This window comes from Xenopus laevis, chromosome 7S, assembly GCF_017654675.1.
Source record: "Xenopus laevis strain J_2021 chromosome 7S, Xenopus_laevis_v10.1, whole genome shotgun sequence".
Taxonomy (NCBI): domain Eukaryota; kingdom Metazoa; phylum Chordata; class Amphibia; order Anura; family Pipidae; genus Xenopus; species Xenopus laevis.
The window spans coordinates 97830366-97851864 of NC_054384.1; the positions used below are offsets into that span (position 1 = coordinate 97830366).

The window sequence follows — 21499 nt, forward strand, 5'->3', positions numbered from 1 at the left end:
TCCACTCCCCTCTGTTGCTCTCCCCCCTTCCACTCCCCTCTGTTGCTCTCTCCCCTTCCCTCTGTCGATCTTTCCCCTCCCCTCTGTCATGTTCCCCCTTCCCCTCACCTCTGTCACTCTCCCCTCTTCCCCTTCATCGCTCTCCCTCCTTCCCCTCCCCTGTCGCTTTCCCCCTTCCTCTCCCCACTGTTGCTCTCCCTCCCCTCAGTCTCTCTCCCCCTTCCCCGTCACTCTTCCACTCCCCTCTGTCAATCTCGCCCTTCCCCTCCCCTCTGTCACTCTCCCCCCTTCCCCTCAGTCTCTCTCCCCTTCCACTCCCCTCTGTCGCTCTCCCCCTTCCACTTCCCTCTGTTGCTCTCCCCCCTTCCACTCCCTTCTGTCGATCTCCACCCTTCCCCTCCCCTCTGTCACTCTCCCCTTCCCCTCCCCTCCGTCTCTCTCCCCTCCCCTCTGTTGCTCTGCCCCCTTCCACTCACCTCTGTCACTCTCCCCCCTTCCATTCCCCTCTGTCGCTCTCTCCCCTTCCGCTTCCCTCTGTCAATCTCCCCCTTCCCCTTTCCTCTGTCACTCTACCCCTTCCCCTCCCCACTGTCACTCTCCTCCCCTCCCATCTGTCGCTCTGCCCCCTTCCACTCCCCTCTGTTGCTCTCCCCCCTTCCACTCCCCTCTGTAGTTCTCTCCCCTTCCCTCTGTCGATCTTTCCCCTCCCCTCTGTCACGTTCCCCCTTCCCCTCACCTCTGTCACTCCCCCCCTTCCCCTTCGCCGCTCTCTCTCCTTCCCCAGTCACTCTTCCCCTCCCCTCTATCGCTCTGCCCCCTTCCACTCCCCTCTGTCACTCTCCCCCTTCCACTCCCCTCTGTCGCTTTCCCCCTTCCACTTCCCTCTGTCACACTCTCCCCTTCCACTCCCCTCTATCGCTCTCCCCCCTTCCACTCCCCTCTGTCGATCTCCACCCTTCCCCTCCTCTCTGTCACTCTCCCCCTTCCCCTCCCCTCCGTCTCTCACACCTCCCCTCTGTTGCTCTGCCCACTTCCACTCACCTCTGTCACTCTCCCCCCTTACACTCCCCTCTGTCGCTCTCTCCCCTTCCGCTTCCCTCTGTCGATCTCCCCTTACCTCTCTCACTCTACCCCTTCCCCTCCCCACTGTCACTCTCCTCCCCTCTGTCGCTCTGCCCCCTTCCACTCCCCTCTGTTGCTTTCCCCTCTGTTGCTCTCTCCCCTTCCCTCTGTTGATCTTTCCCCTCCCCTCTGTCATGTTCCCCCTTCCCCTCACCTCTGTCACTCTCCCCCCCTTCCCCTTCATCGCTCTTCCTCCTTCCCCTCCCCTCTGTCGCTTTCCCCCTTCCTCTCCCCACTGTTGCTCTCCCTCCCCTCAGTCTCTCTCCCCCTTCCCCGTCACTCTTCCCCTCCCCTCTGACGCTCTGCCCCCTTCCACTCCCCTCTGTCGCTCTCCCTCCTTCCCCTCCCCTCTGTCGTTCTCCCACCTTCCAGTCTGTCACTCTCCCCCTTCCCCTCCGTCACTCTCCCCCCTTCCCTTCCATAGCCCTCCTTCCCTGCTCCTCTCTCACCTCTTTCCTCTCTCTCTCCCTGTCCTTCTGACCTGCGCATGCACAAGTTGCGGTCCCTCTGGGGCCTGCATGCCATGGGGGGGGGACCAAGGGTTTAGCCCGGCCCTGATACAGAGATCCAAATGAGTGGTTCTCTGTGGGCAATATGGGGCTGATCCGATTCTGGGCCCAACAATTGGATCACAATGAGGATACAATACTGGCAGTCAGATCTAGGATAGCAGGAAACAGTGTCCCCAAATGTCAATATCACTTCTTCATGCAGAGTAGAGCAGTGGAGCTCCAGGGCACCATCTTCTGCATCTTCCATTTTCTTTAGATCCTCTTTCTTCCCTTCTGCAATTTACAGCGCATGCGCACATTGTGCAAATACCATACACTGGCCAATAATCTGTCAGCACCTTATATAAATCCCTAGGTAAACACTTTAGGTTTATTTCACAGCTAATTAGAGATTTTTTTTGGCCTCATTTTGCCATCTAGTGGGAGGTTTAAGGCAACATAGTGATGAACGCGATCACAAGTACCAGCATATGAGTATGGCAATTATTTTGAATTACCACAACTGGAAAAATATATTATATATAGTGATGGGAGAATTTAGCAAAACTTGAAAATTGACGCCCGCGTGAATTTCGACACTAGCGTCAATTTTGAACCCGGCGTTATAGTCAATGGGCGTTCGAATAGTTTTGACGGTTTTGACACGAGCGACTTTTCTGATGCGTGTCCAAAATTGTTTGATGCCGGCAAATTTTCACTAGAGTTTAGCAAATTTATTCACCGGCGGCGAATCTCGGAAGGAAAAAGAGCATCAGTTAAACCTGCACTTCCAATGTCGGACTGGCCCACCGGGATACCAGGAAAACTCCCGGTGGGCCTAGGTGTCAGTGGGCCCCCATGCTGCTAAACTTTTGGTCTATTTCATGGCCATTCCCTATTTCTATGAGGACAAAGAGGCTTAATAGATGGAATAATTGATTATAGTATCAAGAAAACAGACTAGGATAATAGAGGTTGATTGAGGAGATGAAGAATAATATTACAGAGAGTGGGCCCCTGTTCTAAGGTTTTATGGTTGGCCCCTGGTCTAAGGTTTTTGGGTGGGCCCCTGGTGTCCCAGTCAGACATTGTGCACTTCTCTAACAATAAAGATGTCATCCAGGCACAATCCCATGTGAAACAGTATCTACTGCTCTACTCCCTTTAATACCTGTAACAATGTAGCAGAAGCCAACTCAAAAACACAGCTGGAGGAGTGACTTCTGCTACTCTGTTGAGTGCACATCAATTACATTGCCTTTCCTGTTCCAAATGTAGGAGACTGGTGAAATAGCTTCCCCTTTAACTTGATAGTCCCCTTAGATCAGGGGTCAGCAACCTTTACTATCAAAAGAGCCATTTTGCCCCCTCTTCCACTAAAGAAAAATAGTTTGGAGCCGCAAAACATAAAAAAGATTATAAACATTTAAAAGTTTTAACCTTTTTTTCAATTTTAACAATAGAATACAACAAACAGAAGTGCAGTGTGTATGTGTAAGCCTACTTTGAAATAAATGATACACTAAATAGCCCTATTAAATGCTAGTGTTCTCATCTGTTTAATGTAAATTTTGTTACTGAAGTTCAATGCTGATCTTCCCTCTATTGTCTTGAGTTTGTGACCGTGGTAAGGCCCATGATGAATCATCTTGCTGCAGCTCGGTCTTGCCTGTGACTCCTGGGACGTCTATACAGCCCTCGCACCTGCTGGCGGCTTCCTGAGAATGCGACTGCGGTAAGATAACCGTTAACTTACCCTGGTCACACAATCAAGCAGCAGCCAGCAGGTGTGAGGGCTGTATAGCCGACCTGATCGAGCCGCAGCAAGCAGGATGAAGAGCCGCACGAGGCTCCGGAGCCTCAGGTTGCCTACCCCTGCCTTACATCTAGCCAGCTAAATGGGCCTTTGTTCAGTTCTAGACAGCTAAGCGAGGGTCCTTAGTTCATAGAAGGGATATAAGCTCCACTTCATGGGTTTGCAGTTCGCTAGTTTGGCCACAAGGTGGCAATGTGTTAAAAGTATTTAAGTTGGAGCATGTGGTCTGTGTCCTGTTTCAGCATCACCAACCTGATCAGGTAGTTGGGATCAGGGCCCAACTGGGAGTAAAAAGCAGCTTGGGCAAAAAAATTTAAAGCAGCCCACATGTAAACACACAATGGTTTTGTACTCATTTACACATATATTGGGGTAAAACTGCAAAAATTATGTGCATAAAGAGCTGCCTTTCTCGCTTAACTGTACTTAATGTAAAATATTACAGTCATTAACGAACTATTATTATTAAATTATAGTACAGTAACATATTTTTTACTGGCACCACACAAATCTAATGTGTCCTTATTAACCATTTTGTTGATTTGCCATTTATTGACAAGGATTCAATAGTTTACCATTACAGTATGGGGTACATTGCTTCTTATAATATGCAAGTGAAAAAACAACTTACCCACTTTCTACTCGTTCTACTCTTTCCTATGGGATTTTCAGAAATTTATTTATCAATGGGTCAAAGTTACATATTTTGCTCTAAAAGGCATTTAATTGTAGGCTATGATTATGAGTATCTTAGCACAGAACACATAAGGTTTGTTGTAGTAAAGTCTACTTTTTGTTTACTGGTGTGGGTTTATTGTGAGTGCTGCCCCACCCAGATTCTGTACTACATGTGCTGAAGGTCTTGTTGGGGCATGAACGCCAAGGCACCACATCATTGTTGGCAAATGTCTACTTTTATGCAGTGCTGCATTGGCTATATCTTTATAAGTTTTAACTTCTCCTAAAGACTAAGTTCCATGAGAATTCAGAACAGTAAATAAGTAATCACCTAAAGGACACAGTGCCAGTTCCAGCAGTTTAACACATGCATGATTCCCAGCTAAGGTTGCCACCTGGCCGGTAAATTACCGGCCTAGCCGGTAAAACAGGTATGGAGGCCGGTGCCGGTATTAAGATAATACCGGCAATTACATTGGCCGGTAATTTTTTGTGGGGAGAAATGCCACTTACTTTTAAGCAGCTTCGCTGCTCCCTCCCTGCTCCAAATTCCCCTGCTCAGCTATGTGGGCTGCGCTGCGGCGCAATCTCGCGTGATGATGAGAAGATTTGTGGGCGGCATCAGCGTGACTGGGGCTTTAATAGCTAGGCACAGGGGGTGTGGCTTTGGGCGGGATTGGGGATGGTGCTTTGGGCGGGGCTAAGGCCGGTATTTTTTTCTAGAAAAGGTGCCAACCCTATTCCCAGCTGAGTGGGTGGCAAAATGTTCAAATGTGACACAGTAATCATTCTGATTCACAATTCAGGCAATTACTCCTCTAAAACACTCACTGCCTCAGGGGTCTATTACAGAGACCCTGACCAGTGCCCTAAACCAGCCCACCCAAGCTGCACACCCTTTTTGTTGTATTGCCAACTTGTAAGTTTCAGTACTCTGAGAAATGCCCCAGCAAGTCCCCTTCCCCTGCCCTTTGTACTGACTGTGTGGAGCAGTGAAACAGACCTTTCTGCAGCCATGCTGTCTCTTGTTGTATTTCTCCTAATAATCAGCTCTCTGCTGGCAGGCTGCAAACAGCAGACCATTTCTAATTGATGCTCACTCTGCAATCCACTGATCATGTCTGCAGCCTGCCAGCAGAGAGCTGATTATTATTACACAGAGCGGCCCCTCGGGCAATTGCCCGTATGGGCAGATTGTCAGTCCGGGCCTGGGTGGGATCCAAGCGGAACCTAGATATAGTCAGACCTAGCAAGTGGTAGAGTACGATCTGTCATGACTCCTAGGAGTGACGGATACTTAGTAGAGCTAGCGAGCTGCAGCCTGGGATCCAATGAGTAGGATTAGTCTCCTTGGGTGCACTATTGCCCAGAAGTAGGGACTAAGTGTCTAGATTCAGGGACTAGGAGCTAAAGTAGGCTTCACTGAATGAAAATCCTGAAAGCTGGGGTGACCCATCATTATTGAGCTAATCCATGTTTCTATGTTTGACCCTGCAGGGATGTATTCTGACTATTGTGTGTATGACTAACCACCTTGTTCTTCTACATTTCTATAGATGATGTAGGTAAGTAGTGCAAAACCCTGACACTTATCCTTGTAAGGGACCAGGCACAGAGCATATGTCTGTGTGCTGTAAGCTGTTACCTGGCAACCAGCTACACAGTGATCTCAGTGCTGCAGGAAGTGACACAGCAGCTAGTGAGTGGCTGGCAGGAAGAGGAAGTCACAGATCCTGGCAGAAGAGAAAATCGTGGGAGAACCACGCGGTGGACAGAGGGAGAAAAAGAGGAACTGCTGGTGGGCCCAGTGTCAAGACCGCCGGGAGCGCGAGGAGTCGCGTCCGCTCCCGGCGGCGAAGAATTCAAGATGGCGGCGCCCAGTCAACCCACGTGGGTTCCGACGCCGGCGACGTGACGTCAGCGCGGCGCGACGGTCGCAGGCGCGCTGACGCTGGCGCAAGGGCGCCAAATTCAAACATAAAAGGACGCCTGAGACGCCAAGATGGCGCCCGAAAATAGGATTCTGTTCCCTGAGAGTTTCCTGGGTTCCCTTGCGGTTTTCCCTACTTATATCTGCCTGATTCCTTGTTGTGACCCTTTGCCTGGACCTGGACTTCGCTGATACTCTGCCTGCTATTGACCCCCTGCCTGGACTTTGGACTTTGATTATATTCTGCCTGCCTTGTGACCTGTTGCCTGAACCCGATTACCCTTTCTGCTTAATCCCTGGATACCACGATCCTGATCCCTCCTGAGGGGCTTCCTCCTAGATCCGGACTACTCCCCAGAGGGGGCTCCTGGCTCCCTGACATTATTTTCGGGCCATGGATCCTTCTGAGGAAGCCACACCTCATGTCGGACGAGCGCTCCGCGGACTGGCATCCCGCATGGAGGACTACGAAAACCAGCAGGTTCGCATTGGGCAAGCACTCGATGTCCTGCTAGCTCAAGTGCCTTCTGAGCCTTCCACTGCTCCACCTACTGGAGATCCCCCCATGGCGGCAGCCCCTACGAACGCAAGCTACCCGACAGGTGAGCCTCGCATTCCACCTCCCCCTCGCTTCAGTGGGGACCCACAAGCCTGCAGGGGGTTTGCCACGCAATGCCAAATTCAATTTGAGTTCCAACCCACACAGTTTCCAAGTGAGCGTTCCAAGGTGGGGTATGTGATGTCTCGATTGGAAGGCAAGCCACTAGAGTGGGCAACGTCTCTTTGGGAGAAGAATTCCCCGCTGACTTTTGATGTTAAAGACTTTCTCCAAGCTTTTCGTTTAATCTTTGATGCTCCAGGTCGGGTTACGAACGCCCCTGCCCGTCTCTTGCAGCTCCGGCAGGGAAGCCGCAGTGTCAATGACTATGCTATAGACTTCCGAACATTGATGGCGGAGACTTCCTGGTGTGTTGACGCTTACAAGGCTGTATACTACCAAGGCCTATCCATCCGCATCAAAGATGATCTCGTCTCCAGAGAGACTCCTGACACCCTGGAAGGGTTGATCGCTCTATCCATTAAAGTGGACACTCGTCTCAGAGAGCACCAGGTGGAGAGAGAGCGCAGCAGACGATTTTCTCCCTTGTTGGCCCCTCGCTTTCAAAGGCCGATTCTGCAAACACCCGCTGTTCCTGTGACTCATGTGTCGACGTCCCCCTTGGAGGAACCTATGCAAGTAGGAAAGACTCGCCTCTCCGAGCAGGAAAGACTCCGAAGACGTATGGCAGGTCTCTGTTTATACTGTGGTGGGCATTCCCATTTTGCCAACGCCTGTCCTGCCAAAACCAAGAGTTTTGTACCCCGAGGTATGTCTCAGGTTTCTCATGTAGGGGGCATCACTCGAGGTCCTCTGGAGAAGTATCAAGAAAGTTCACGCAGACTTCTTCTTCCTTTGCAGATTCACCTGGCAAGTAGGTCTATCTTCGAAAGGGCCTTCCTCGACTCCGGAGCGGATGGCAATTTCATGGATGCCTTTTTTGCCGAACGCATGAAGATTCCCCTGCTTCCATTATCTTCACCCCTGCGAATTACCGCCATAGATGACAAACCCCTGGAGTTTGAATTCGTCACAAAGTTCACGGCGGAACTATCTGTACAAGTTGGGGCGCTGCATCAAGAAAAACTTTCATTTTTCATCATCCCCTGTCCTTCTACTCCAGTAATATTGGGTCTTCCGTGGTTACGTCTGCATAACCCCACCATAGACTGGTCCACTGGGCAGATCTCTCGTTGGAGTTTATTTTGCCTGCAACATTGCCTTCCGTCAAAACCCCTCGAGAAGGTGAATGTCTCCTCTGCGGAATTAAAGACTTTGCCCTCCACTTACAAGGGATTTTCCGATGTGTTTTGTAAAAAGTCGGCAGAGTTCCTTCCCCCACATCGCTCCTACGATTGTCCGGTTGAACTCCTGCCAGGAGCTATGCCCCCCAGAGGGCGCACCTACCCTCTCTCTCCTGCAGAGACTACCGCTATGAAGGAGTACATCCAAGAAAATCTCCAGCGGGGGTTTATCCGCCCTTCTACCTCTCCTGCAGGGGCTGGGTTCTTCTTTGTGGAGAAGAAGGACGGAGGCCTTCGGCCTTGTATAGACTATCGGGGTCTGAATAAGATCACCGTGAAGAACAGGTACCCCCTGCCCCTGATTGCTGAGCTCTTTGACCAGCTGAAAGGGGCAAAGATTTTCTCCAAGTTGGATCTCCGGGGGGCCTACAACCTCATTCGCATCCGGGAGGGTGACGAATGGAAGACGGCATTCAACACTCGGGATGGGCACTATGAATATCTCGTTATGCCCTTCGGCCTATGCAATGCCCCTGCCGTCTTCCAGGAGTTTGTTAATGATGTGTTCCGAGATCTCCTAGGAAGGTTCGTAGTCGTATACTTGGACGACATCCTGATCTTTTCCAAGGACCTTGAAAGTCATCGCTCCCAGGTGAAGGAGGTACTCTCTCGTCTGAGGAAGAACTCTCTCTTCGCCAAGTTGGAGAAGTGTGTCTTCGAGGTATCCAAGATCCCCTTCCTAGGATACATTATCTCTCCAGAGGGATTTGAGATGGACCCCGTGAAGGTGTCGGCCATCCAGGAGTGGCCTCTCCCACTGAGTACCAAGGCAATCCAGAGGTTCATCGGATTTGCTAATTATTATCGACAGTTCATCCGGGGGTTCTCTTCCCGCATTTCACCTATCCTGGCCCTCATCCGGAAAGGGGGTAAACCCAGCCTGTGGCCTCAATCCGCCATAGAAGCCTTTCAGTCCTTGAAAGAGGCCTTCACGTCCGCTCCTGTTCTCCGACATCCCAATCCTGCACTACCCTTCTGCATCGAAGTCGATGCTTCTGAAGTCGGAGCCGGAGCTATCCTGTCTCAGAGACACTCCACTGATGGAAAATTGCACCCCTGTGCGTTTTTCTCCAAGAAGTTCTCATCCGCAGAGCAGAACTATGATGTCGGAAATCGAGAACTCTTAGCAGTCAAGCTTGCCCTTGAAGAATGGCGTCACCTCCTGGAGGGCTCTGAAATTCCTGTCCAGATTTTCACTGATCACAAGAATCTGGAGTTTATACAGTCCCTCAAGAGGCTAAATCCCAGACAAGCCAGGTGGGCCCTTTTCTTTTCCCGTTTTAACTTTGTTTTGACTTATCGCCCAGGTTCCAAGAATCTGAAAGCCGATGCCTTGTCTCGTAGCTTCACTCCGGTGGATCGTGACCCTGAGAGGCAGGAGCCAATCATTCCACCAGTCAAGATCATTGCCTCTTTGTATCCCCAATTTGCCGACCAGATTCTGGCTGGGCAGTCCTCGGCTCCTCAAGATACTCCGATTGGCATGGCCTTCGTCCCTCCAGAACTTCGCCTGGCCATCCTGCAACAAACCCACTGTTCCAGACAAGCTGGACATCCTGGTCCGGCCAAGACCCTTGAACTCTTGAGGCGCCTAGTCTGGTGGCCTGATATCCGCAAGGATGTAAAGGACTTTGTGGCTGCTTGTAATGTCTGTGCCACTTCTAAGCCTAGCCATTCCCGCCCCAGCGGGTTGTTACAGCCTTTGCCGGTTCCCTCTCGTCCGTGGACGCACCTCTCTATGGACTTTATTGTCGAACTTCCTCCCTCCGGTGGGAATACTGTGATCTGGGTTGTCATTGACCGCTTCAGCAAAATGGCCCATTTCATCCCTTTGAAGAAGTTACCCTCTGCGGTGGAATTATCCCAACTCTTTATTAAGTACATCTTCCGCCTGCATGGTTTCCCGGTGGAGATCGTCTCCGACAGAGGCACCCAGTTTACCGCCAAGTTCTGGCGTTCTCTATGTAAAGACTTGGGAATAACACTTAAATTTTCATCTGCCTACCACCCGCAGACGAATGGGGCAGCTGAACGTGTGAACCAAGCCTTAGAACAGTTCCTGAGGAACCACGTGTCTCTTTGCCAGGACGATTGGTCTGACCTCCTCCCGTGGGCAGAGTTTGCTCATAATAATGCATGTCATTCCTCCACAGGAAGGTCTCCATTTATGGTGGTGTATGGACAGCACCCTCAAGCCTTTCCTCAGGACTTCGTGTTGTCGGACGTCCCGGCTGCAGATGATCTGACAGCCCATATGCTTGCTATTTGGGCTGCAACCAAGTCTAATCTGGAGAAGTGTGCTCTAGTCCACAAGACTTTCGCAGATCGCCGTAGAAGGCCCTCTCCTCCCTACAAGGTGGGTGATAATGTCTGGCTCTCTTCCAGGAATATTCGCTTGAAGGTGCCATCTCCCAAGTTGGGTCCGAAGTTCCTGGGTCCGTTCCCCATCTTGGAGATAATTAACCCTGTAGACTTCAACTCCCACCAGAGATGAGAATCCCCAACGTGTTCCACGTCTCCCTGGTGAAGCCCACCGTCTCCAACCGTTTCTCTGGTGTCCAATCTCCTCCTCCTGCTGTCTCTGTGGAGGGTCAACAAGAATTCGAGGTGGAGAGAATCCTTGATTCCAGAATCTCCAGAGGGTCCCTTCAGTACCTCATCCATTGGAAGGGCTTTGGCCCCGAAGAATGCTCTTGGGAGGGACATCGTGATGTGCATGCTCCTCGTTTGGTAAGAGACTTCCACTCCAAGTTTCCCCAGAAACCAAGTCCCGGTGGTCCTGAGGCCCCCCGTGAGGGGGGGGTACTGTCAAGACCGCCGGGAGCGCGAGGAGTCGCGTCCGCTCCCGGCGGCGAAGAATTCAAGATGGCGGCGCCCAGTCAACCCACGTGGGTTCCGACGCCGGCGACGTGACGTCAGCGCGGCGCGACGGTCGCAGGCGCGCTGACGCTGGCGCAAGGGCGCCAAATTCAAACATAAAAGGACGCCTGAGACGCCAAGATGGCGCCCGAAAATAGGATTCTGTTCCCTGAGAGTTTCCTGGGTTCCCTTGCGGTTTTCCCTACTTATATCTGCCTGATTCCTTGTTGTGACCCTTTGCCTGGACCTGGACTTCGCTGATACTCTGCCTGCTATTGACCCCCTGCCTGGACTTTGGACTTTGATTATATTCTGCCTGCCTTGTGACCTGTTGCCTGAACCCGATTACCCTTTCTGCTTAATCCCTGGATACCACGATCCTGATCCCTCCTGAGGGGCTTCCTCCTAGATCCGGACTACTCCCCAGAGGGGGCTCCTGGCTCCCTGACACCCAGAGAGCTGAGAGGCTCCACCAAAAGCAGAATGGAGTGACAGAGAGTTTGAAAGAAATCCAGATTGGAGAAACCACCATTAGCAGGGGATTTCCATCTGACCATCCAAAGGGGCTGGTAGTCGCACTGCAGGTCTGCAAGTGCTGGACACGCCAGAATGATCTGTTTGAACTATTCAAAGAGACTTTTGGAGTGCGTATTCTGTTTAAAGGGCCAGTACCCTAAAGAAGTGCTTGAGGATACAGAGACTGTGTTGTGGAAATATATTAAAGAACTTTGCCTTAGATAGTGAGGCCCTATTGCCTCCTGTTAGGAGTACTGTTTGTATTAGCAGCCCTTTACATTTATTTTAGATAAACAGTTATTCAGTTCAATAAATTCTGTGTGTGTTTTATTTAGGGATGCACCGAATCCAGGATTCGGTTCGGGATTCAGCCAGGATTCGGCCTTTTTCAGCAGGATTCGGCAGAATCCTTCTGCCCATCAGAACTGAATCCTAATTTGCATATGCAAATTAGGTGCAAGGAGGGAAATTGCGTGACTTTTTGTCACAAAAGAAGGAAGTAAAATTTGCCTCTGCAAAGTATGATTCTGTATTCGGCCAAATCTTTCTCGAAGGTGGTTCGGCCGAATCCAAAATAGTAGATTCGGTGCATCCCTAGTTTTCTTACTGTGTTCTTAGTGGGGCCACCAGTAGGTGCATTCCCTGATCCAACTAGGTGGAGGCACTCAGGTCTGGACTAAGAATCAAAATAGGTCCTGGCATTTCCGGTATACAGAGGCCCAATCAGCCCCCACCAGCCCACTAAATACTGACTTTCTATGGCACCTTATAGCAGCCCCTCTGGCCAGAACCCACAGATTGCCAATCCGGGCCTGGAGGCACTGCACTAGTAAGTACCAGGCACTAGGGTTGCCACCTTTTGCAAAAAAAAAATCCGGCTGGTGGGGGCAGGTACAAAAAGGGGGCGTGGTGTGACGTCAAAGGGGGTGGGGTTGTGTCGCAACGGGGCGGGGCCACGGCGTGGCCAGGACAAGAACCGAAGGAAAAGGTAAGTTTACAGGGGATTGGGGGCGGGCCGAGGGGGTCTTTTTAAGGGTATTACAAATTTACCGGCAGCTACATTGCCGGTAAATTTGTAATACCGGCCCGGCCTTGGCAGGTGTTTTACCGGCTAGGCCGGTAAAATACCGGCCGGGTGGCAACCCTACCAGGTACCCAGTCTCTCCCGATACCACTGTGAAGTGACTCAGGTTTGTCCCGTGTCATCAGGTAAGCGCCACACACGGAGCGAAACACTGACAAAAAGGTGTTGAAAGGGTTACAATGACTCCATTATGGATTACGTTAAATCAATCTATCAATGTTTAACTTCAAGAACCACTGGTTTCCATTTCAAGCCGAGTGATATAGTTTCGCTGCTGCCTGGACTTCGCCATATACCAGGGCTCACAACTGAGAGTTTACGTAAAGCTTGTGGCTTTCAGAGTCTTGGGTTTACTATAGTGTTACACAAAAAATAGGTATTGGGAAAACTTCCCCTTTAATAAGTTCTAAATTTTGTTTGACATAGTAGAGACAGAAGGGTGAGGCAGGAGACAAGATGTTGCTTCAATCTGCAGCTGAAATGGCAAACGGGGTGGGTTTGATTTATGGTGCCAAATGGAAGGTACATGAACATGGCTGAGCTAGGCCTGGACTTCTTATGAGATATCTACTGCCCTGACCCCTTGCCTAGCAGATTCTTCTCACTATAGTCAACTAGAGCAACCAGGACTTGCCTAGACATGAAATGGCTAAAATGAAACAACCGATGCTTCCCCCCTATTGGCTATCTGTGATAAGCCCAACCTTTAGATAGCGGTGATTGGCTTTAGGGTTGTGACTGAGACTATGCAGGGATTGGCTGAAACGGGTAGAGGGTGGGATGAAACGAGGAAAAGACGTTTAATTGGTGTTGTGAGAAGAAGGGATGTATGCGTGTTTAATGAAACAGGGAGGATAATTATCAGTTAAGAGTACTTTGATATCAGGTTCGGGAACTCGGCTGTACTGAAATCGGGGGGCGGTGACAGAGTCGATGACATAGGGGAGAGTGCATTTATGGTCCAATCCGAATCGTCCACCATGTCATTTCGAATACAGCAGCGCAGACATATGACGCAATCACGTATGACGCAGAAGAGAGGCGTGTCCGGCGTGTTGGAAAGTTATAAAGCCGGGGACTGTACACGTGTTAGTTCTTTTCTCTCCTGGCGTCCCGGTAGGTAGTGGTGGGAACGCTGTAGTGCTCCTGTCTGCAGCTGGTCAGTCCGATTACTGTGCATGGACGTGTAGGATTGCTTTGATACGAAAGTCCTGTTCCGGGTCTCGACTGGGGTTCAAAATAGAGGCTGACATTTCGACTACACACTTTGCATTTCCATCAAACAGCCGCCATCCATCCGACTGTCTATGGCATCTTACAGCAGCTCCTGTGCCATTTGCCTCAATTCACACATTGCTGGGCTTCTCCTGTGACTTGTGTGATCCCCTTGTCTGGCCATTGTAGCCTTTTCTAAAGGGAAACTCTACCTAAAAGTGCAGAAAACTTTGTCATGGATTGTATGATTGTATAAAACTTTTTACTACCACATCTTTGGTCATTAGTCTCCCCCGTGTTGCAGATGGACCCCCCCTAATTAGTCCAGCAAACTTTGTATTGTAGCACCAGGCTGGACTGGCAATCTGTGGGTGCTGAGGGAATACTGTAAAATACCATAGACTAGGACTGTCCAGGCTTTATTCATGTGAGATCTACTTTTACTGATGGCCCATTATGATCTACATCCAAAAAAATCATTAGCATTCAGTTCCATGGAAAATATTACTTAAATATTGATTTATGGGAACATATGTTATTTAAACATTTTTCTTACGAACCTTAACATAATAGATACCTGAGTGAAAAGCAAGAAACAGGAGGGTGATATAGACAATCTGTTTGCTGAGTGTCTTGAGATCTACTGATAATCAGCTAAAGGTCTGTGAGATCCCGATCTACCTTTTGGACACCCCTGCCATAGACAGTCCCTAGTTATTGGGCTGAAGGTGGCTGTTTGGGCCTCAGTGTACCTGAAATGCCAGGTCCTATTTAGATTCTCAGTCCAAACTTGAGTATAAGTGGGAGAACTTACCGGTCAGGATTTGGCTCAAATGTGCTGCTCAAACAGTGATCCAACAGTCGGGTTCAGAGAAAACGTAGCACCAAAAAAGCCGAAGTTAGTCCATTGAAAGGTAAAACTTATTGAAAAATGCATGCCTAAGACATGTCGTTGCTGGTAGCCACAAAATGGGTTAAGCAGGCAGCCTACAATATGTCCTAGCCATGCGTTTGTCATTTTTAAAGCTTTTTCAACAAATGTTACCTTTTACAGTCAGGTTCAGTACAAAGTTCAGAGAAAACGTAGCACCAAAAAAGCCGAAGTTAGTCCATTGAAAGATGAGTTATTGAAAAACCTTTAAAAATGACATGACAAACGCACACCTAAGACATGTCGTGGCTGGTAGCCACAAAACGGGTTAAGCAGGCAGCCTACAATGTCCTAGCCATGCGTTTGTCATTTTTAAAGATTTTTCAACAAATGTTACCTTTTAATGGACGAACATCGACTTTGGTGCTCAGTTTTCTCTGAACTTTTTATTCAGTACAGACTTAGATGGTGCTGCAAAGGAACCTGCAGGCAAGAGCACAAGATCGTGTACAACAGTGTTCCATAAATACACTATTCATCCAGTGTCTTTTGTATTTTCTGTGTTGCATCTGACACAATGGATCAATGTTCAGGGTAGAAGTTTATAGCCTGACAGAGCCGCTGAATGCCAGTTTTACTTTATCTGTCTGCTGTTTAGTTTGCAACCAGTCTAGTGCTGGTTTCACAGGATCATTCTCAGTGGCATTTCTATTCCTGCTTATTGACCAAATCTGTGTTGTTGTTTTTTTTTTTTTAAACAGGCAAATAAGCCAAGATGCCCGTTGCTAGAACTTGGGTTTGTCGAAAGACCTATGTCACTCCGCGACGTCCATTTGAGAAGTCGCGGTTGGACCAAGAGTTGAAGCTCATTGGTAAGATTGGAACTTCAGATGCTTGACTTGTAATGTACGTGATCTATGTGTGAGCCTTTGAAAATTGTGCGTCTTTCTAATAGGCGAATATGGTCTGCGTAACAAGCGTGAAGTGTGGAGGGTGAAATTCACTCTTGCCAAGATCCGAAAGGCTGCTAGAGACCTGCTAACCTTGGATGAGAAGGACCCCAAGCGTCTGTTTGAGGGTATGGTATATTTTATTCTATACCTATAAATTCCACATGGGAATGCATTGGATTGTGATAAAAGGCTTTGCTTTCCCACTTATCATGCCTGTGCACTTACCCATAAGCTAATGGCCACACCACTGTACAAACTCTTCATGGGGGTACTGACCAATCAATTCAAGCCACACAATACCCAGTCCCAACCATTCAGTTAATTTAAACAAACCAATAAAAACATGTTGCAAAATGACTAATGTTTTATGCAGGAGGTCTGCCTCATAGTTTACATCACAATCCACATATTTCATTTATATTTTTTAAGACATAGATAAGAGAAACTGCCACATAATATACATCAGAATCTGTTTCACTAATAACCTTAATGGGGTGGTTCACCTTTAAGATAACTTGTTATAGAATGGCCAATTCTAAGCAACTTTTCAATTGGTTTTTATTAATTTTTTTATAGTTATTTTCCTTCTCCTGACTCTTTGCAGCTTGCAAATGGGAGTCGCTGACTCCCTTCTAAAAAACAAATGCTCTGTAAGGCTGCAAATGTTATATTGTTAATTTGTTATTACTGATCCTTCTATTCAGGCCTCCTATTCATATTCCAGTCTCTTATTCAAATCAATGCATGGTTGCTAGGGTAATTTGGGCCCTAGTTACCAGATTGGTTAAGATGCAAATTGGAAGTGCTGCTGAATAAAAAGCTAAATAACCCAGACCTTCAATAATAAAAAATTTAAACAAATTTCAAATTGTCTCTGAATATCATGCTCTACTTCATACTAAAAGTTACTCGAAGGTAAATAACCCTTTTAAAGGCATGTAGTGAAGACCACCACTAGAGTAAACCGTATTGTAGTGAAGCTGAACACAGGACAATGTTGTGCCACATATGAAAAATAGGAATCAAAAGGGAAAATGAAGGTTAAGAATTAAGTTTCCCATAAGAGGAAAAGTAACAGATCTTATTAGATTAAGGACACCAATTCCTTAAGTAAGTGAACAATCCTAATTTTACCTCAATTCTATGGATAAAAAAAGAGAAATGGGGGTTTACATGGCTTGTATATGTATTTATGGTTTAATTTAAAAAGTCTATATTTTAAAATAGCTAAACATTTTAGTGAGTGTAATGGGGGATGCTAGTAAACTACCAGTTAAAGGTATAGATGTGTTGAGAGAAGAAACAAAAGGGTCAAGTTAATGTGAAGAGACCAAGTGGATATTCTATATACACACTAGGAATCTATATGGTCTCAACAGTGACTGATGTAATCTGCTTTTTTAATCTAACCACAGTTCATATATAAACTGTAAGTCCCCATTTCTCTCTACTTTATGCAATGTTGGTGCAGATATGGAGGAAGTGTAGACACAATTTCTGTTCCCCATGAATTTTTGACACCATTTCATCTCATATCATTTAAGGCAGAGACACGTGGTCAGATTCGGTTGAGATTAGTCGCCCAACGACAAAACTCTCCCTGAACTGCCTTTCCCCTCAGCTAGAATGTAAATGGTCGGCGGGATGCCACTGAGTGATTCGTTTTCCGAAGTCGTCTGAAGTTTCCTCGTGAGGCGACTTCGGAAAACGAAGCAATCAGAGTGCCATCCCGGCAACGATTAACATTCTAGCCGGCGGAGGCAGTTCGGGGAGATTAGTCGCCCCAAAGAGATGATTTGTCGCCAGGCGACTAATCTCCCCAAATCTGACTGTCTCTGCCCTTAGGTGTTGAGCCACCTGTTTTAGCACTACTATAAATTTGCCGGATTTCCCTAGTAATCATACTAGTGGTTTCTAAACAAAAGTTCTGAAGTGAAATTTAATGACCCCTGATCTATACATATGACTGTGCATTACTGTTTTATCTCCGTATTAATGGAGCAGGGTCTCTAGTGGCCAGAGACCAAACTGCATATTGAAAGCTCCAAACTCTTTAGATGGTTTTGTAGGATTTAAAACTGTAAGCATGTTAATAAGCAGATAGCCGTTTAATTTAGATTTATATATCCTTTAAGGGCACATTTAGATTTGTTTTCCAGCAGTGGCCTGCAGCTTTATCTGCAGTGAGATTTCTCATAAATAACAATGAGTTGTATTTCTGTAAAGGTAATGCCCTGCTTAGGAGACTGGTGCGTATTGGAGTGCTGGATGAAGGGAAGATGAAGCTCGATTACATTTTGGGTTTGAAAATTGAAGATTTCTTGGAACGCCGCTTGCAAACACAGGTCTTTAAGTTGGGCTTGGCCAAGTCCATCCATCATGCCCGTGTGCTGATCAGACAAAGGCACATCCGGTAAGTTCATATGAATAGGCTAATGTTGTAATGTTTCCATTTCTGATCACATAACTAAACTTAACATGTGCACCACCACTGAGGTCTCATGACCTCCCCGATTGTGTTATCTTTACTTTTAACTGGTTTTGGACGAATTGGGAAAACGTGCCTTCATGTTTTCACAAAGTGAATTGTTCCTCAAGCTGTAAACATCGCAAGTTACAGTGCTTGTATAAAGACTCTCACAGCTGTATGGTTCTGAACCCATTAAAGAACCAGTGATACTTTTTTCCCCTTTAAATTCTGTTATTTGCTTTTTCTCTGTAATGAGTAGCTTTTGCCTAGTGAGCATCCAGAAAAACAGTCCTGGCTTTGTGTAATATTTACATGTTTTTAGTAGCCTTCAGGAATGTGACTTTAGTGTATGGAAAAACCCTTTTATCCAGAAAAGCTCCCCAAGCATTCCAGAGAGTAATCCCATGTTCTTGTGTCATTTTAATGTAACTGTTAATTTAGCTTTCTGGAAAGAAGACTTCACGTGCTTTTATGGTTTATGGTCCAGCATTGGACATTAAGGGGCAGATTTATCAAGGGTTGAACTAAAAAATCTAATTTTTAAATTCGAATTTCGAGCTAATTTTAGTGTACTTCGACTAGGCTAGGGAATAGTCCAAATTCAATTTGAATTTTCAAAAATTGTATGTACTCTCTAAAAATTCAAAATTTAAAACCTGCCGAATTGCTGTTTTAGCCTTTGAAGGGCCTCCTAGAAAATATTTGGACTTTGAAAAATCAGTTTTTTTTTTTTTTTTAAATACTTTGAATCGAATTCGATCCGCATTCGAATGATCGAATATAGCCTATTCACTCAGTTAAAAAATTGTTTTTTAATCAATTTTGTTTGTTTGTTTTTATATGAATTTCGAGTTGATGGGAGTTTAAAAAAACTCCCCATCACCTCGATATTCAACCCCTGATAAATCTGCCCCAACAAGGCACATTTATCAAAGGTCGAATTTTGAATTCATGTGTTTTTTAATAACGCCCCTAAACTCCCATAAATTCGATAATTGACCAATCTAAATTTATTGATAAATTAGAATTTTTAAAAAACTGTTGCATTGAATCGACCCGGACACTGGAATCAAAATTGAATTATATTCTAATTAAATTGAACTTGAAGGTCAGGAAGGCTGCAGATAGCTCCAAATTGATCCCTGGACCTCTCCCTTTGACTCAAATAGCAATTCGGCAGGTTTTAGGTGGCAAATAATCAAATTCGAATTTTAAAAGGCTAGAGCAGGGGTCCCCAACCTTTTTTACCTGTGAGCCACATTCAAATGTAAAAAGAGTTGGGGAGCAACACAAGGATGAAAAAGTCTCTTAGGGTGCCAAATAAGGGCTGTGATTGGATATTTGGTAGCCCCTATGTAGACTGGCAGCCTACAGGAGGCTCTACTTGGCACTATACTTAGTTTTTATCCAATTGAAACTTGCCTGGAATTCAAAAATAAGCTACTGCTTTGAGGCCACTGGGAGCAACATCCAAGGAGTTGGAGAGCAACATGTTGCTCGCAAGCTACTGGTTGGGGATCACTGGGCTAGAGTATGATAAATCTCAAATTCAATTAGTATTCCTTTAAAAAAAAAAACTAATCGCATTTGAATAACGCCCTAGTAGAATTTGACAGTTTTGAGCATAATTGCAAAAAATTTATTTTCGAATTCAAATTTTGAACTTGACCCTTGATAAATCTGCCCTTAATTGTGTTTATAAATGTTGCTCCGGTTCCTGCTAAAGCTGTACTTTTGGTGTCTCGTCTAGCATATGGAACACATTTTCTGAAAGTGCTGCTCTGCATATGGTGACCTGACTCGTGGCCTATACATATTCATTTCCCTGATGGGTCATTCAGGATCCTAAACTCCATCATGTCTGCTGTGCAGTAATGGAGTTCTAATTCAGCAAGGTCACTTTGGCACTGGCTATACACCTTGTGAAGGGCTCCAGCGTTTCCCTACAAAGTTCAGTGTCAAGAATATCCAAGTTAATAGTTTCAGATAGTTAAGGTAATAAGTCATGTTCTGCTTGTGGGGACAATGAGCGCCAACTCCATATTTTCCTTCTGGCCACTTTGCAGAGTCAAGTTTGTATTCCTACCTGTCTCCTTAATTCTTTCAGATGGATTGGAGCATTGACCCATAGTCAGCTTATTGTAATAATAAATCTATTTACTTGCTGATATTTCTAACCGAAAAGTTCCCACTTTCAGGGCAGTTGTGGGAGCCAGACATTATGGGGAAGATGTTTTTATTCGAATTCATTTAAGGAAGAATCCAATTTGATAGGTCACCACTTAAAACCAGCCCAGTTCATGTAGAAGTAGGGATGCACCGAATCCACTTTCGGTTTTGGATTTGCCTGAATCATAATTTGCATATGCAAATTAGGGGTGGGAAGGGGATTTTTTTACTTGTTTGTGACCGTCACACTATCACCCTCCGCCCTTAATTTGCATATGCAAATTAGGATTCGGATTTGGTTTGGCCGGGCAGAAGGATTCGCCGAACCCAATTCTGAATTCGGTGCATCCCTATGAAGAAGTCAGTGGCAGAGGTCTGTTGACCCATTAGAAGATGTTCATAGCCTTCCTGACATTTGAGGTTTTTTTTGTTTTTGTAGAGAAAAAACTTGAATCCAGTCCCGTTCTAATTAAATTTCGTTTTTGGGTCGGTATTGGAATTTAGATGTTTTTTTCTTAAATAAGATGCCATTGAGTTAATTCGAGGTAAAAATATAACCTCTTAACACTCGACCTTTGATAAATGGCCCCTATATGTGGTGACCGCTGGAATAAGCGAATGCTGATTATCTAAAACTTCACTGAATGCTTTATGACCCCGATTTAAATAGGGCTTGATTTGACCTGATCTTTCCTGTTCTTTAGTGTCCGCAAGCAGGTGGTTAACATCCCATCATTCATTGTGCGTCTGGATTCTCAAAAACACATCGACTTTTCTCTGCGCTCACCGTATGGTGGTGGACGTCCTGGTCGTGTGAAGAGGAAGAATGCTAAGAAGGGACAAGGAGGTGCCGGAGCTGGGGATGAGGAGGAGGAAGATTAAGCCTTAAAAACAACTTACATTTTGTCATCAGGGAAGTGTGATCAGTTCTATGAAATAAAACACCTTTTGTGAAGACTTGTTTGACTTTTTGTCTTTTTTTTTTTTCTTCCCCTCTTAAACATGTAGCCCAAAAATAAATATTGGAACCTTGATGTTCCCCATGTATGAGGTTTTTAAAATCTTCACTACTGGTTATTTCCACGATACCAATAAACTACATATCTAGATCAGGAATGTGCTTAGACAGTTTATATTAGAATGCTTTGTGCAGTTTTATTTTTCCTTCAGGAAAAAAAAACACCAAAACAATCTCAAGGGATGCACCGAAACCACTATTTTGGTTTCGGCCGAATCCTTTGCGATAGATTTGGCTGAGAACCGAATCCTAATTTGCATATGCAAATTAGGGGTGGGAAGGGGAAAATATATTTTACTTCCTTGTTTTGTGACGGTCGCACAATCTCCCTCCCAGCCCCTAATTTGCATAAGTAAATTAGGATTCGGGTACAGCCAGGCAGAAAGATTCATCCGAAACCTGCTG

At 46.4% G+C, this 21499-nt stretch overlaps 2 protein-coding genes across 2 annotated transcripts in view; one reads left to right on the forward strand and one right to left on the reverse strand.

Annotated features, from left to right (window-relative positions):
* Positions 1–4688, reverse strand: part of slc6a16.S (solute carrier family 6 member 16 S homeolog) — a 37258-nt gene extending 32570 nt beyond the window's left edge. Inside the window, exon 1 of the mRNA XM_018228168.2 lies at positions 4621–4688. The gene's annotated coding sequence lies outside the window, so the exon portion shown is untranslated. The remainder of the gene's footprint in view (positions 1–4620) is intronic.
* Positions 4689–13504: 8816 nt separating this feature from the next.
* rps9 (ribosomal protein S9) lies at positions 13505–21031 on the forward strand. The gene is given in 5 exon segments (NM_001086655.1): positions 13505–13514; positions 15246–15356; positions 15440–15562; positions 17664–17850; positions 20781–21031. Coding segments are annotated over 4 exon segments (585 nt in total). The 5' UTR covers positions 13505–13514; positions 15246–15259; the 3' UTR covers positions 20959–21031.
* Positions 21032–21499: the final 468 nt, after the last annotated feature.